This window comes from Podarcis melisellensis, assembly GCF_964234715.1.
Source record: "Podarcis melisellensis genome assembly, chromosome: 2".
NCBI classification, from domain to species: domain Eukaryota; kingdom Metazoa; phylum Chordata; class Lepidosauria; order Squamata; family Lacertidae; genus Podarcis; species Podarcis melisellensis.
In genome coordinates, this window is record NC_138529.1 from 74,016,661 (window position 1) to 74,031,045 (window position 14,385).

The 14,385-nt window shown below is 42.2% G+C and overlaps 2 protein-coding genes across 2 annotated transcripts in view; both read right to left on the reverse strand.

Annotated features, from left to right (window-relative positions):
* The window catches only part of LOC309361673 (inter-alpha-trypsin inhibitor heavy chain H3-like), a gene marked incomplete at its 5' end in the record, with an annotated part of 69,272 nt that overhangs the window by 30,854 nt on the left and 24,033 nt on the right, over window positions 1-14,385 (reverse strand). The window lies entirely within an intron of this gene.
* On the reverse strand, window positions 7,304-13,091 carry LOC309364295 (inter-alpha-trypsin inhibitor heavy chain H4-like). The gene is made up of 6 exons (XM_081901253.1): window positions 12,901-13,091; window positions 12,076-12,216; window positions 11,165-11,336; window positions 9,786-9,940; window positions 8,868-8,955; window positions 7,304-7,702 (listed from the first exon to the last, which is right to left on the reverse strand). Exons 1-6 carry the CDS (start codon window positions 13,064-13,066, stop codon window positions 7,624-7,626), a joined length of 801 nt encoding a protein of 266 aa, XP_081757379.1. The 5' UTR covers window positions 13,067-13,091; the 3' UTR covers window positions 7,304-7,623.

A 14,385-nucleotide genomic window follows, 5' to 3' on the forward strand; every position in this document is an offset into this window, starting at 1 on the left:
TTTGTCACATTAGCCAGCTCACTGTGAGTTCACCAGTGTTTTCATTGGGTGTCCCATGTGTTTCCCTCTCTTGTGTTGGGTATCATTTGGGGTCCCTGCAGGATGTTTGGATAAAAATATGGTTAGCGGTCTGCTCTCTATGCAGCTGGTGGCAATTGCTGAAAGCATTTCTAGATGCCCTTTGAACTTAGCCTCACCCTTGAGGAGCTGGGATCGAAGTGCGCATGGCGTCGTCACTCCGGCCTCCCTGAGCCACTTTGTGATCCATGCAAGGTGGCGCAGGAGAGATTCAGCGAGGGCGGTGTGAGCAGCGCCCCCAAAACATGTGCTTGGGGCGATTGCCCTGACAGCCCCCCACGATATGCCCCTGCCTTCAGGTCTTGGAGTGGAAAGAGAAAAACAATCTGATCCTGGCATTCTAGTTTCTTCACGAAAAAAGAGCGAGAAATTCCTCAAATGCAGGAATACTGCCATACTCTGCCCAGATCGCTCAGACTCATGTCTGTTCTGATGCAGTTAAAATAAAATATTGTTAAACATTAAGGACATCTAAACATCTCCATCGTCTTTTCAGTGCCTATTGAAGACCTCCCCCCCCCCCAACAATTTTCCCAATAACTTTTTCAACTGGGGATTTTTATCCCAGTAACTGCATGGAATTTGGATGGTTTAATATATGAAATTGTTTTAATTTTTGATGTTATTATTCTTAATCACTTTGTGGTGTTTCATAGGAAGCAATTCATAAATGGAATTCAGTAAATGCCTAAATAAGAACATCAAAAACATTTAAAAACTGTCACATATCTTCACAGCTAATAATGACAAGGTTGCTATATTTTCTGGGCATATTATCTGCATACTGCAGACTTTAGGTTGGAAAGTAGCACTGGCCTCATATTGCAGGTTGGAGTGGCTTATGACAGCCTTGCAGTGTAGTTCTTGCTGAATACTGTAGGTTGAGGGGTCAGGCTGAGAGAGTAGTTTATAACAACCCTGTATTCTAGTGCTGTTACCTCCATGTTACATGTCGGCATTGGATTGTGACATTCATGAATACTGTAATGTGGTTCACTGGTTTACGTTTATTACAACTTGGGAAGGAGGAGAGAGAGAGAGAGAGACTTACAGCAGCTCTGCAACCACTCTGAATATGACAGGTCAGAGGGACGGCTGAGACTAGCTTAGATTTCCCACCCTCACTAGTATCATAAGGTCTCATACTCCACTGACTTGCATTCAAATAGGTTCTGCTTTTCAGAAACTCCCCCCACATTGCCCCCCAGTTTTGTTCTTTAAATAAACCAGTGGAACCTAGGAAGAGCAGAGGTCCCTCTCTTTGCTGCCATTGTGGAGTTTTTTGGGGGGGAGGGGGAATTTGTTGCCAAGTCACAAATGAAGAGAAATTTTAGATTTGTCCCTTGATTTCTATGGACAGCTTTTAAAAGGTCTATGGACAATGGAAAAGTGTGTGTGTGTGTGTGTGTGTGTGTGTGTGTGTTCTCTGGAAAAGAAAGGGGACAATGGGGAAGAAAGTTTGTGTTTGTGTGATAAAGAACACAGGATTGCTAGAGAGAAGAAAAAGAAAAGCCAGGAGGGGAAACATAACCATTTAGGTTAGAGCTCAACGTCGAGCCTACCAAGTGGCGATAGCGACGGCGAAGAAGACTTTCTTCACCGCCTCTATTGCACCTGCAGAAAATAGTAGCAGGAGACTCTTTCAGGTGGTCCGCAATTTAACGGAACCACCTTTACCACCGGGGCCTTGTAAAGACCCCAAGATCTCCTGCAACGATTTTGCAAAGTTTTTTGCAGATAAAATCACTCATATTCGGAAGGAGCTAGACACCACCATGGGAGCAGGGCTGGGGCGGGAGAGTGCTAGAGCCCTGTCTGGTCAAGTTGCATGGAATCAATTTCAATCCATTACCCCCAAGGATGTGGACAGGCTGCTTGGATGCGTGAAACCAACCACCTGTCTCCTTGATCCTTGCCCATCCTGGCTAATAAAAGCAAGCCGGGAAGGGCTGGGCGATGGGCTCTGCGGGGTGGTGAATGCTTCCCTCTGTGAGGGAACATTCCCAGACCCGCTGAAAGAGGCGGTCGTTAAACCGCTTCTTAAAAAACCATCTTTAGACCCGGCCAGTATGGCCAACTATCGCCCAGTCTCAAATCTTCCATTCTTGGGCAAGGTGATTGAGTGTGTGGTTGCTGAACAACTCCAGGCACGCCTGGAAGAAGCGGACCATTTGGATCCCTTCCAATCGGGGTTCAGGCCTCATCATGGGACTGAAACTGCCTTGGTCGCACTGGTTGATGATCTCCGGCGAGCTAGGGACAAAGGTGAGAGTTGTTTCCTAGTTCTGCTGGATCTCTCAGCGGCCTTTGATACAATCGACCATAACATCCTTCTGGACCGTCTAGAGGGGTTGGGAGCTGGGGGCACTGTTATACAGTGGTTTCGCTCCTTCCTCCTGGGCCATGGTGGTGGGGGATGAGTATGTTATCAAAAAGAAGCAATGCAGCAGCGAGCAGCAGCTGCAGATGGCTGCAAACAGGATGTTGATGTTTGTGACTGTTACCATGGGAAGAAAGGGGCAGTCCATTCACTGTACTGAGCACCGGATGTTAGCTCAGTGTGTCATATGACCTGTACTGGGAGCACATGGGAGGAGTATATTCTCTCTGCTGTTGATGTAAAAGAGAGTGCAGACATGTTTCTCTGTACTGCTGCAAAAGACAGAAATAAAAGCATGTAAATACATTTCTGTCTGTCTCTTTCCCCTCCCAGGTGGGGGGGAGAGTGAAGGAGTGGTGTGTTCTTCTCACGTTTGAGGAGGATCGCCGATAAGAGACCTCGCCTGTTTTCCTGCCGGGTGTCGCAGCGGGGAGGTCAACAAGGAAATCAGCCGGTGCCTAGCAGAGTGGCACATTCCTCTGACAAGGCTTGATTCCAACAGAGTGTTCAGACCCTTGGGCCCTCACTTGTGGGGTACCTCAGGGTTCCGTCCTCTCCCCCATGCTTTTTAAGATCTATATGAAGCCTCTGGGAGAGATCATCAGGGGGTTTGGACTGGGTGTCCATCAATATGCAGATGATACCCAGCTCTACCTCTCTTTCAAATCAGAACCAGTGAAGGCGGTGAAGGTCCTGTGTGAGTGCCTGGAGGCGGTTGGAGGATGGATGGCGGCTAATGGATTGAAGCTGAATCCTGACAAGACAGAAGTACTGTTTTTGGGGGACAGGGGGCGGGCTGGTGTGGAGGACTCCCTGGTCCTGAATAGGGTAACTGTGCCCCTAAAGGACCAGGTGCGTAGCCTGGGAGTCATTTTGGACTCACAGCTGTCCATGGAGGCGCAGGTCAATTCTGTATCCAGGGCAGCTGGTACGCAGGCTGAGACCTTACCTGCCCGCGGACTGTCTCGCCAGAGTGGTGCAGGCTCTAGTTATCTCCCGCTTGGACTACTGCAATGCGCTCTACGTGGGGCTACCTTTGAAGGTGACTCGGAAACTACAGCTAATCCAGAATGCGGCAGCTAGACTGGTGACTGGGGGCGGCCGCCGAGACCACATAACACCGGTCTTGAAAGACCTACATTGGCTCCCAGTACGTTTCCGAGCACAATTCAAAGTGTTGGTGTTGACCTTTAAAGCCCTAAACAGGCCTCGGCCCAGTATACCTGAAGGAGCGTCTCCACCCCCATCATTCTGCCCGGACGCTGAGGTCCAGTGCCGAGGGCCTTCTGGCGGTTCCCTCATTGCGAGAAGCAAAGCTACAGGGAACCAGGCAGAGGGCCTTTTCGGTAGTGGCGCTCGCCCTGTGGAACGCCCTCCCATCAGATGTCAAAACGATAAACAACTACCTGACATTCAGAAGACATCTTAAGGCAGCCCTGTTCAGGGAAGTTTTTAATGTATGATATTTTAGTGTTTTTTGGTTTCTATGGAAGCCGCCCAGAGTGGCTGGGGAAACCCAGCCAGATGGGTGGGGTACAAATAATAAATTATTATTATTATTATTATTTTGGCTAGTAACCATTTATTGCTTTATCCTTCCTGGGAGGCTTGAGTGGCGCTGTGGTCTAAACCACTGAGCCTCTTGGGCTTGCTGATCAGAAGGTTGGTGGTTTGAATCCCTGCGACAGGGTGAGCTCCCATTGCTCGGTCCCATATCCTGCAGAGTGGCAGAGCAAGGTCAGGTGGTACCCAGTGTGGAAAATTTATTGTCACACCCCCACACACATTGAATTATTATTATTATTTGCCTGCAACAATGGGTTGACTTTATTTCATTGGGGGGGGGGGGTAAAGTTGTTGAGCTTTGGCAGAGCCAACCTTTTTTTTTGGGAGGGGGACATTGCGTGCCTTGTGGCGAGGAGCCTGCTGGCCGCCATACACCTGAGGGAGAGCCGCTGGGCGGACTCTCACAACTGTTGGCTGCCGCACAGCATTTTGTCATCCCCCTCAGAGGTGGCACCCGGGGCACACCGCGCCCACCTTGCGATGTCTCTGCTGCTGCCAACCTAGCAGTTTGAAAGCACGCCAGTGCAAGTAGATAAATAGTTACTGCTGTGGCGGAAAAGTAAACTGCATTTCTGTGCAGTCTGGCTTCTGTCTCGGTGTTCCGTTGCACCAGAAGCAGTTTAGTCATGCTGGCCGCATGACCCGGAAAGCTGCCTGTGTCCATCCAAGTTTATGGCCATCACTGCCTCTTGTGGGAGTGAGTTCCACATGACTCTGAGCCGCATGAAGAAGTACTTTTAAAAATATCTGTCCTGAAGCTTTAAACGTTCTGCTTCATTGGATACCCACAAGGTTTAGTGTTATGAGGGAGAAAAACTTTTCTCTAGCCACTTTCTCCAGGCCATGCATAATTATATAAAGGTCTGCCATGTCACCTCTTACCCTTTCTATAATCAAGTAAGTCCCAAATGTTGCAAACTTTCTCCATAGGGGACTCACTCCATCCCCACAATCTTTTTGGTTGCCCTTTTCTGAACCATTTCCAACTGCTTTGAGGTGAAATGACCAGAACAGCATACACATTTGGCAGGCAAACATCTTGCAAATGTACTACATTTGGATTATCTATTGGCTTTAGCTAAACAGACATTTGACCTCCTCAATGTTCCTTTAAGAGAAGCACAAAGGTCTTCATGTATAGTGAGGCATCTGATCAAGGCCTGTATTTTAAAATGAGCTTAAAGATATATTTGCAAATGTTTCATGCCAGGCAGAAACCAGCTGGCTAAGTACTTTGGCAGTTGTTTATCTTCTGAACAAGCCCCCCCCCCCCCGATTTATAGCAGTAGCAGGAGACAAGTTTCTCAAAGTCGTAAAAGGGAATTACAGGCTGGGAGCAAATGTTACACTGACCCTACATATTACAGAATACAATCAAGCTGCAAAAACACTAATTAAGAGTTGGTAAATAGTAAGATTTATTGTTTAACAGAAAATAATACCATGTGCCTCCCATCAGACTCTAGCCATATTTTCCTAAGGTTTAAGGCAATAAATTTTGGGGAAGAGCTAATGGGAAAAGCAGCTGGCTGGGAAAGGGGGGTGTAACCTGAAGAGGCTTCTTTTAAAGCTGTTTTTTTACTGAGTTCCTTTTTACTTTGCAAAGGCCTTTTCTTCTAAAAAGCTATCTATGTTATGTATGAAATTTGTTGGCTTAATGTAATTAGGCGAAGGATTTAGAAAGTAAGAAATGTTAGATTCTTATTTCATTGATAGTGTGCGAGAATGTGAACCCAAGATCTCTGTTTAGATAGAATTTAATACCACGAGCCATTTGTTTTAGCCATTTGTTTTGGAATGCAGGGGCAACAGGGGCAAAAGGTGATCTGGTTTTTAAGGTGCCTTGTCAAGGCAAATGTAAGATATATGGCTACTTGTCTGCCATTTATGGATAGAAGGAAATATAGCTCTTTATCTCCCATAAAAGGTAATAGGAAATGGGTGTATCTTTTATGATTGGTTCTAGCAAACAGCCAATAGGAATTTCAACCAGGCTGATTGGACAGAGGCAGCCAAAGGAGGAGCAAGGGGGCTGGGTTGAGGAAATATAAGTGCTGGCCATCAGGGCTGGAGGGGGCAGAGCCTTGGTAACCATATACCACTGTGCCTATCATTTATTTGTCTGACAAATAAATTATTATTTTAATTTCTCTATTGCTGCATTGAATATTTCATTCCAGCTAAGCATTAACCACAAGCAGGGTGCTACAATAGCTTTTCAGAAATACCATTGATCAGAAGTGTGCTTCGGAAGAGGAGCTGTGTGGGGATTGTTTGGAACACTATGTGAGTACAGTCTTGGATGAGGACGGCTCTTTTATATATGTAGTTTTGCAAGCCTAATGCTTTGAAGCTGTTCCAATGGGTCAGGGCAAAGTCTTTCTTAAATGTTGATTTAATGGCTCCTTTGGCACCCATGAATGACTGTAGCTTGGTGGCAGAGTGCCTGCTATGTAGAATGTCCCAAGTCCAATCTCTGATACCTGCAACTAAATGGATCAGACCTTCTTCCAGAGACTCTGGAAAGACATTGCTAGCTGGAGTAGCCATTACAGAACTAGATGGATGAATATTATTATCACCTAATCTAAGAAACAGATTTCCATATTTCTAAGTCTATACTTCTGGAAATGAATGGACAATACTGGTAATGTGAATTTAAAGGCCCTTTGGGGTGAAATGGTATGGTAAAAATGAAGTTTAAGTCAACTGTTTCTTATCCTCTTTAAATACAGGGTGCATGAAACTAAAACTTAGAAAGACTGTTGGGGCATTTCTGAGAGGAATGTTGCAATACTGTTATTGAAGTGAGCTAGGCACCCTAATCACAAATTGGACTGTGAGTGTATTTGAGTTAATGGAGCAATGTTTAACCCCTCATAATGGAATAGGAATACAGGATTTCCTGGGACTGTCTCTAGTCCCCTTCTCATGTTACACTGGTGGTATGGGAGTTGATAGGACATGGCATCATCAGGATAGCATGGCCCATGCTAGTGAAAAAGCCCATTTCCCCCAGTGGTAGCAGGGTGACCCTCCTGCTGGAAACCTAAGGATTCTTGAAATGTTGTTTAAAAATAGCATTAATCATATATACATGGCAGGTGTTTACACTGTGATTTGTTTGTTCCAAAATCCATCTAGAATCTCTGAACCACCATAACTGTATACATGATATAATAGCACATTAAGTGAAGGGGACTTTCTACAGCACTTTCTTCCTTAGGAGATGGTGTTTTTTGTATGAAATAAAGGTGAAAAGAAGAGCCTGAACAGCAGTAGATTTCAGAATATTTTTAGTAACTGTACTATAGATCGTGTACAACCCCACCCCACACAGTGTCTTTGTCAAGCTGGTTCCCTCCCTTTTAGTAACCATAAATGATAATTTTTTGTTCCTTGTCTGTGTTGCCAAATTAGCAAAAAACAAACAAAAAGCCTGCCCTGAAATTTGTCCAATTAGATGATTAGATTTAATGACTCCACATTTAAAATTCTGCATTAAACATTTACAATTTTAATAGTTATCACTGAAATGAAATGTAATTGTTACACTTAATACAAAAGATGGACATTTGTACTGCTTTAAATGCTGTTCTTCAAGGAGTTATATCCAGTGACCAGCAGGTAAAATTGACATTGGCTCCCTGTTCAATCCTGTAATCTTTCTTGTTTTGCCTTAAAAATGAAAGAGAAAAGAACAATAAGTGCTCATTGAAAGTAAAAGCCCCCTTGAAAGTCATATGGTCTTCTCAGTTATCCCCCTGCAAAAGATTTTTGTTTTAACATGACTGCATTTATAGCCATTCCCCTGATTTTTGCTAGCAAACCCCTTTCCTTTGCAAATGGGATGAAAGGATCTTAAATTTTTCCCATCTTAAATTCAGCCTTCCACATTTATGCAGCAATTCACACTATAAAAACGAAAAATCCTCATGAAGATTCATCAACATTCAATGCAAATTTCTCCTAATAAACACATTTTGGGATGTGTTTTTTTTACTAATGAACGCATTTTTGAAAGCAATTTCCTCTAATATAAGGCATTCCGTATGTTGTTTTCACTAACATTTGTATGCACATTTCCCCCTAATATATGTATTTTTGTAAACATTGGTTGGTTGGAGAACTGAATAGCAAAATTCATTTGCCCAGGCAGGCGCATTATGTGACCCATGAGAGCAGCAAAACAACAAGCCTGTGCAATGGTGATGGGATAAAACCAGGCCAAATCTTTCTTGACAGCAGCAGGAAGGGTAAGGGTTGGCATGACATTGGGTCCAAGGACCCAATGAGCCTTCCCCATTGATGTTAACCCCCCGCTCCTTCACAAAGGGTAACTTTTTTTTGTTGGCAAAGACTGGGGGAACTGGCCGAGGAAAGCTAGTAACAAGGGAGAGGTTAATGAATGTGCTGAAGACTGAAAGGCATGGGGATGACTCAAAATTTTTGAGTTGGAGGAAAGTTGCATTTCAAGCATAAAATATATATTTTTATGTGCATAGAAAAGGTGTGGGTTGTTCCTTGAGGTTCCTAAAGGGCCACAAATACTTTGCTGATATGAAAATTCATAGCAACACTGTTTTGAGCTGCATTTGCAGAACAACACTTCCAGTTTTCTATATTTTATTATCACTTTCAACATTCTTCTTCATGTAAAATACCGCCCCCTCCCAAATTGCAGAGCAGTGTAAGGTATGTGGTGAAAGAGAAGCTCAGGGTACCTGGGCATTTTTAGCTAGAGAAAAGAAAACAAAGTACGGATATCTTAACAAGTTTCTCATACACACACACACACACACATTCATATAGTCTACAACAAGTGTTTTTCTGTGGCTTTTACCTTGTCAAACTATATGATTGTCCTCGTACAGTCAACATCTTCTTTCTATTGCTGTGTCTTTGAAGACGTTTATTAGAGTAAAACTGACCTGGGGAACACAAAGAAAAAGACAGGAAAATAACTGCAGTTCTCAAAGCTATGCTGGAGCAGCTGCAACACATGTCCCCCCCCACTCCCGAGAAAGGCTAATTCCTGCTTGATTTTAGGATACATTTGACTACTGTCTAGTCTAGTATTTATCTTGATAGAAGTATTTTTTGGGGGAGGCAGCTCACCATGGCCTTTGACAGGCCTATAGCAAACAAAATGGATAGACTGCAGTACACTTGCGCCTACTATGAATAATAATCAATAATTAAACATGAGAAGGTAGTTTTACTCATAAAACAACAAGCTCAGTGTTTCTCTGAGTTTTCTCTAGACATTTATTCAACACTTGTCCACTTTTCTGAGGTGGAGCTGCCTTGTACGTGAGGAACGGTGAGCCCCAGGGAGGAGGCAGCCATGGCCAAGAGCCTGACATGGGTTCCCTCTCCAAAAATAGGAGTAAGAACATCAGGTTGGGCCTGGAAACTGAGGAAGATCTTCGGTGGCTCTCCTGACAATCATGTCAGCACCACCACCCCAATTCTCACAAGTATTGGTGTAGTGACGGAGAGATTGAGCTGTGAACCAGACAGTTGCCAGTTGAAACATAACTTAAGGTGTCATGAACTGACTAGGTGACTTAGGAAAGCCACTAAATCAGGGCTCCCCTTCTCATCTCCACCCCATCTGAAATGTAGAGACATTCATGCTCATTTCCTTTCAGAGTTGTTCCAAGGATATACAATATTAAGTTATAGTGCTACATCAAAACCAAGCTTACTGGTAAATAGCATGATGATTGCTACTTCATTGCAAAATCTGAATACATACCAAAAAGTCCAGCAATGTTGTTAGAAAAAAGTTCACTATTCTTGAAGTGCAATCCAAGGAAATTAAGAGGGTTCTTCATATAGTAAACTTGTATTGTGATACCGTCAGGTCCTGATAGTGAAAGACTCCTTTCTTTTTCAATAAGAAAGCTCAACCTAGGAAGGGAGTGATGCTGTTATTTCTAAATATATACATGTTGAAATAAATCAATAAATATTAATATATAGAAATATATACATTATTACTATAGAATACCAAATGTTTGTAGAGTTGTGGCACTATGTGTATTGTAACAATTCAATATTCCCTGAATTACCTCTTGATCTGCAATCCCAATTTCAAGGTGGCATAATTTAATAGGTATTTCTGCATTTGGTTCTTGTTGCACTGCTTATTTTTTTAAAATATTTACACTCCTCTTATGACACAATAGTTACCAGCAACAGGTAAAAAATATTACAATCAGAATAGAAAATGAACACCAAGGAAAAAGCAATATAAGCCTGTATTAGAGTGAGAGGCTTAAACATTGAAAGACAAAGTCATCATTAGGGAAAGCTTAGAAAACTAAAAAAAAATATATTAAGAGACCATGTAAAAACAACCAAAAAAGGTGTCTTACAAAGATTTTTGAGGAGGAAAACCATTGATGTGGGGCCACTACTGAAAAGATTCTGTCTCAGGTGGCTACCATCATGCTATAGTACGTTTATAGGGTTCCTGCAAATAACTTGACCCTAAATTATTTAGGGCTTTACATTTAAAGGTAAAATCAGCTCCTGAAATTGAAATCATTTGATTTTGATTAGGACACTCTCCAGACACCAATTCAGGGTTCCACTGTCTTCCTAAGATTAGCTTCAGTTGTTTCGCATTGGTGTTAAAAAGTATGGGGGGCAAGATATAATCTCATGATCGGTATCACTGTAACTCTATGCCCCCAACACCCCCTCCAGTAAGGCTGTCCAAAACGGCACCACTGCCAATTGTATCAAAAGCTGCTGTGACATCCAAGCCACAAAATAAATCAGAACAAAGCTCAGTGGGCACAATTCACTGAAATTCAATTTCATTATTTTCTGGCCAATTAACTGCTAATCACCAGTCTAAGCTAACATATATTATGAAGCATCTACCTCAATTCGTAGGAAATTAAAATGCTTTGTTCAAAGAGAAAACCAATATTTTTTAAAGTCCCCAAATGAGGGATTCCACTGAATTTCACATGAAAGCTGTTATTTGGATGCATGAACAACAAAGGCTTGTGCTTTGAAAAATTATGTAAGTTTAGGAGTTCAAGAATGTAAAAGTAGCATTAAGTATAGCCTTAAAGTCAGACCAACCAACACTGAAAAGAAACTGAAAATATTAAATTTTACCCTCTAGTTGTTAAAGATGCAGCCTTTGTCCATGGGAAAGAGCTCACATTGCCCTGATCATTCAGTATAATTTCTCCCATTGACATGTTGATTTGCACATTGGGTGTCTGATAGATTACGTTGAACTCCACAAACTTTCTGTTTTCTCCAAGCTTACCAGTCACTTGGATCCCTGGAAATATAATAGTCAAAATAAATATGAGGATCATATACAAGAAACATATTGCTGTTTACTAAGCAACAATTTAATATAAATAAAACTGTGATATAAGCTCAAGAGCAACAAATTCCATGTGTTGCCACCACTTGTTGTCACCTTTTTTGAATGCCTCCTGAAATCACACAATTGGCCAGAATTGCAAGAGCTACAGCTAGAACCAGATGACGCAACTAGCTTGTATTTGTTGGTTAGTATTGACAAATGTACATAACTTACCAAAGCAAGACATGTGATGACAGATAGAGAGAAGATACAGGCAGGTATAAAAGAAGTAAACTCTGAAATTGGACCCTCAACCTTTAAAACAAATAGTACTGATTAAGTACTATGTTGGCCTATGGACCATGAAATAATAACTATAAATAACAATATTAAAAAGTGAGACATGTGATTCAATGTTGCAGGAAGGATTTCTACAATAAATATGTGAAACACTTTGAACAACTGGAGTGAGACATGTAAAACCACGTATTCTGACCAATGCATGATATTAGCAACAGAAAACCATGTCACAACATTTTTCAGTGTAAGGTCTAGCTCCACAAGACCAACAGTGTTGAGATTTTCCGGGTCAGCGGTTTTAATATATTTCATTGTCAAATAAAATGCACTCACACAGATTTCTGGAAACAACCAAAATGCTTGACATGAAAGTTGGGGAGTTGACAGCAGCTTACATTAGAAGCCTTACCTTTGTCTGCATCAGTTAGCAGGGTTATGGGTGTTTGCAACTGTCCATTGATATTTAAACAAATGGGATTTTTTTCATGAGCCAGTTGAAGAATGAAACTTGGATACTCATTAACAGTGTCTGGGAGAGACTGAACGTTGCCTAGGAATCAGTAGAAACCAAAAAATATTGTCATTTTTAATAGTGCAATTTGTGAGTTTGGAACTGCCTTGCCCAACCTTCAGTGAAGTCATGTCAAAGCTATATTTGGGCCTTCCATATTGATTCCAAATGGTGGCTGGTGGCCCAAGGTCATCCTGCTCATATATGACAAAGCCCTCGTAGAGTGGACTTAAAATTAAGCGATAGAGGCAGGACAAGCACTAAGGAAGGTGACACCTTGAGTTTTCTCAATTCCCAAATCACACATGCTACATATTACACACACACTCTTAACAAACCTGAAAAGGTTGTGTGTGGGTTTTTTGATATAAAAAAGAACAGCAACCTCAGAAGGCTGCAAATTTAGGAAGAGAGGAGCTGCTCTATACTGAGTCAGACCATTGATCTATCTGTCTCAGGACTGTCTACACTGACTGCAGATGTTCTCCAGGGTTCCAGGCAGAAGTCCTTCCATGTCCCACCTGGGATGTTGGGGGATTGAATTTGTTCTGAGGAGTGGCCTGGGTGCTGCTTAACCTGTTCCTCACCAATCATTTCCCCACTTAGTCTTGAATGTTGCTCCCCTCCACCTTACCAATGGGATTCCAAATACATGTATCCATATCAGAAACACCTCATGGAGGGGAAAATATATTAATAGAGAATAAAGTGTGAATTACTCACCAGGGTGACTCCCCAGCAATCTGTGTGAATAATCTGCATAATCTAAATAACCCAAAAAAATATAAATTGTTAATTTTCTGCTGTTATACTGCATAGGTACTAGATCAACCTTCCATAACCTGGTGTCCTCCAGAGATTTTGGACTATGATTGTCATCATGTCTCATCGCTGGTCATATGGACTGGGGTTCTGTTTTTGTGTGTGTATAGGGACACATTGCTACCTCTATTTTTTCCCCCTAATATACTTTTTAAATCACAATCACTATGCAGCAAACAACACTGCCAAGTGGCTTTTAAATACTGTATATCAATTGCCAACTACATTTGGTTGAAAGATTCATCTAGGAGAAATGCCACTTGATGTCCCTGAAACAGGGCAAAATCTGCTAGGCAAAAATACTCAGAAAGTGAACACTGACAGCTTCATGCATATTTATTCTCAAGGGGAAAAAAATAAGCATTCCTCCTTTCCCAAGAACACTGAACTTAACATTTTGTGGGTCTCATGCATATTCACACTGACAAACTCAGGTTGCACAACTAAAGCATATTTGATGCTCTTGTACATAGAGAGAGACTTTTTGCAGTAAAGAATGTGGCAGGAAAAAGCACTGGAAATTGTGAGATAACAAATGTTTGATGCAGCACTGTACAACCTCCCTGCAAACAAATCAGAATAAATCTTCAATAAACCAGAGCCATTATATAACCTCCCTGAAAACATTCTGCAAACAAATGAGGATGAATGCTCAATAACTTATCACCTGGAAGCAATGCTAAGCCAATTATAAAGCAGCTATTCACAGTCCCTTACCCATGAAGGGAAAACAAAAACCTGGAAGCTCTAGTTGGGAGCAAGGACCTCAGGACCTCATATAAAGACCCTCCCCACTTGCAATCTTTCCCAAGGCTATCTCTGCCTCAAGTTGCGACTAAGAAAATGACACAAAAACCAAAGTCTCACAAAACTGATTAATCATAGAATCAAAGAGCTGGAAGGGACCCCAAGGGTCATCTAGTCCAACTCTCTGCAAAGTAGGAATCAAACTCACCACCATGAGATTAAGAAAGAGAAAAGGGATTATTGAATTAGTGGTAGTTTTCCTCTGCCTCGCATACCCAGCTGTGGGGAGCAGGGAGAGGAAAATGGTGAGTGTAGCACTCCTCCAAGAAAACAAAAAAAACAAATAAATCTTTAATTCTTAAATATTGTGCATTGAGTGTGCTAAGAATGTATACTCCATTGATTTAAGAGGAAAGGGCCAATTCTTTGCAATCACCAAATTACAAGAACACTGATGTTGTCCTGTCTGCATACTTGTGGCCAAACCCATAGCACTGGCACAGAGAGTCCTGTACTTAAAAGTAGGAGGCGGGCCCAACCATCTATGGAAACAGAAAACTTTTATTTTTTACGTCCATTATAATATGCCACCATTGGCTCCCAGGGACCAACTGTTTTACAACGGCTGCAGAAGAAGGA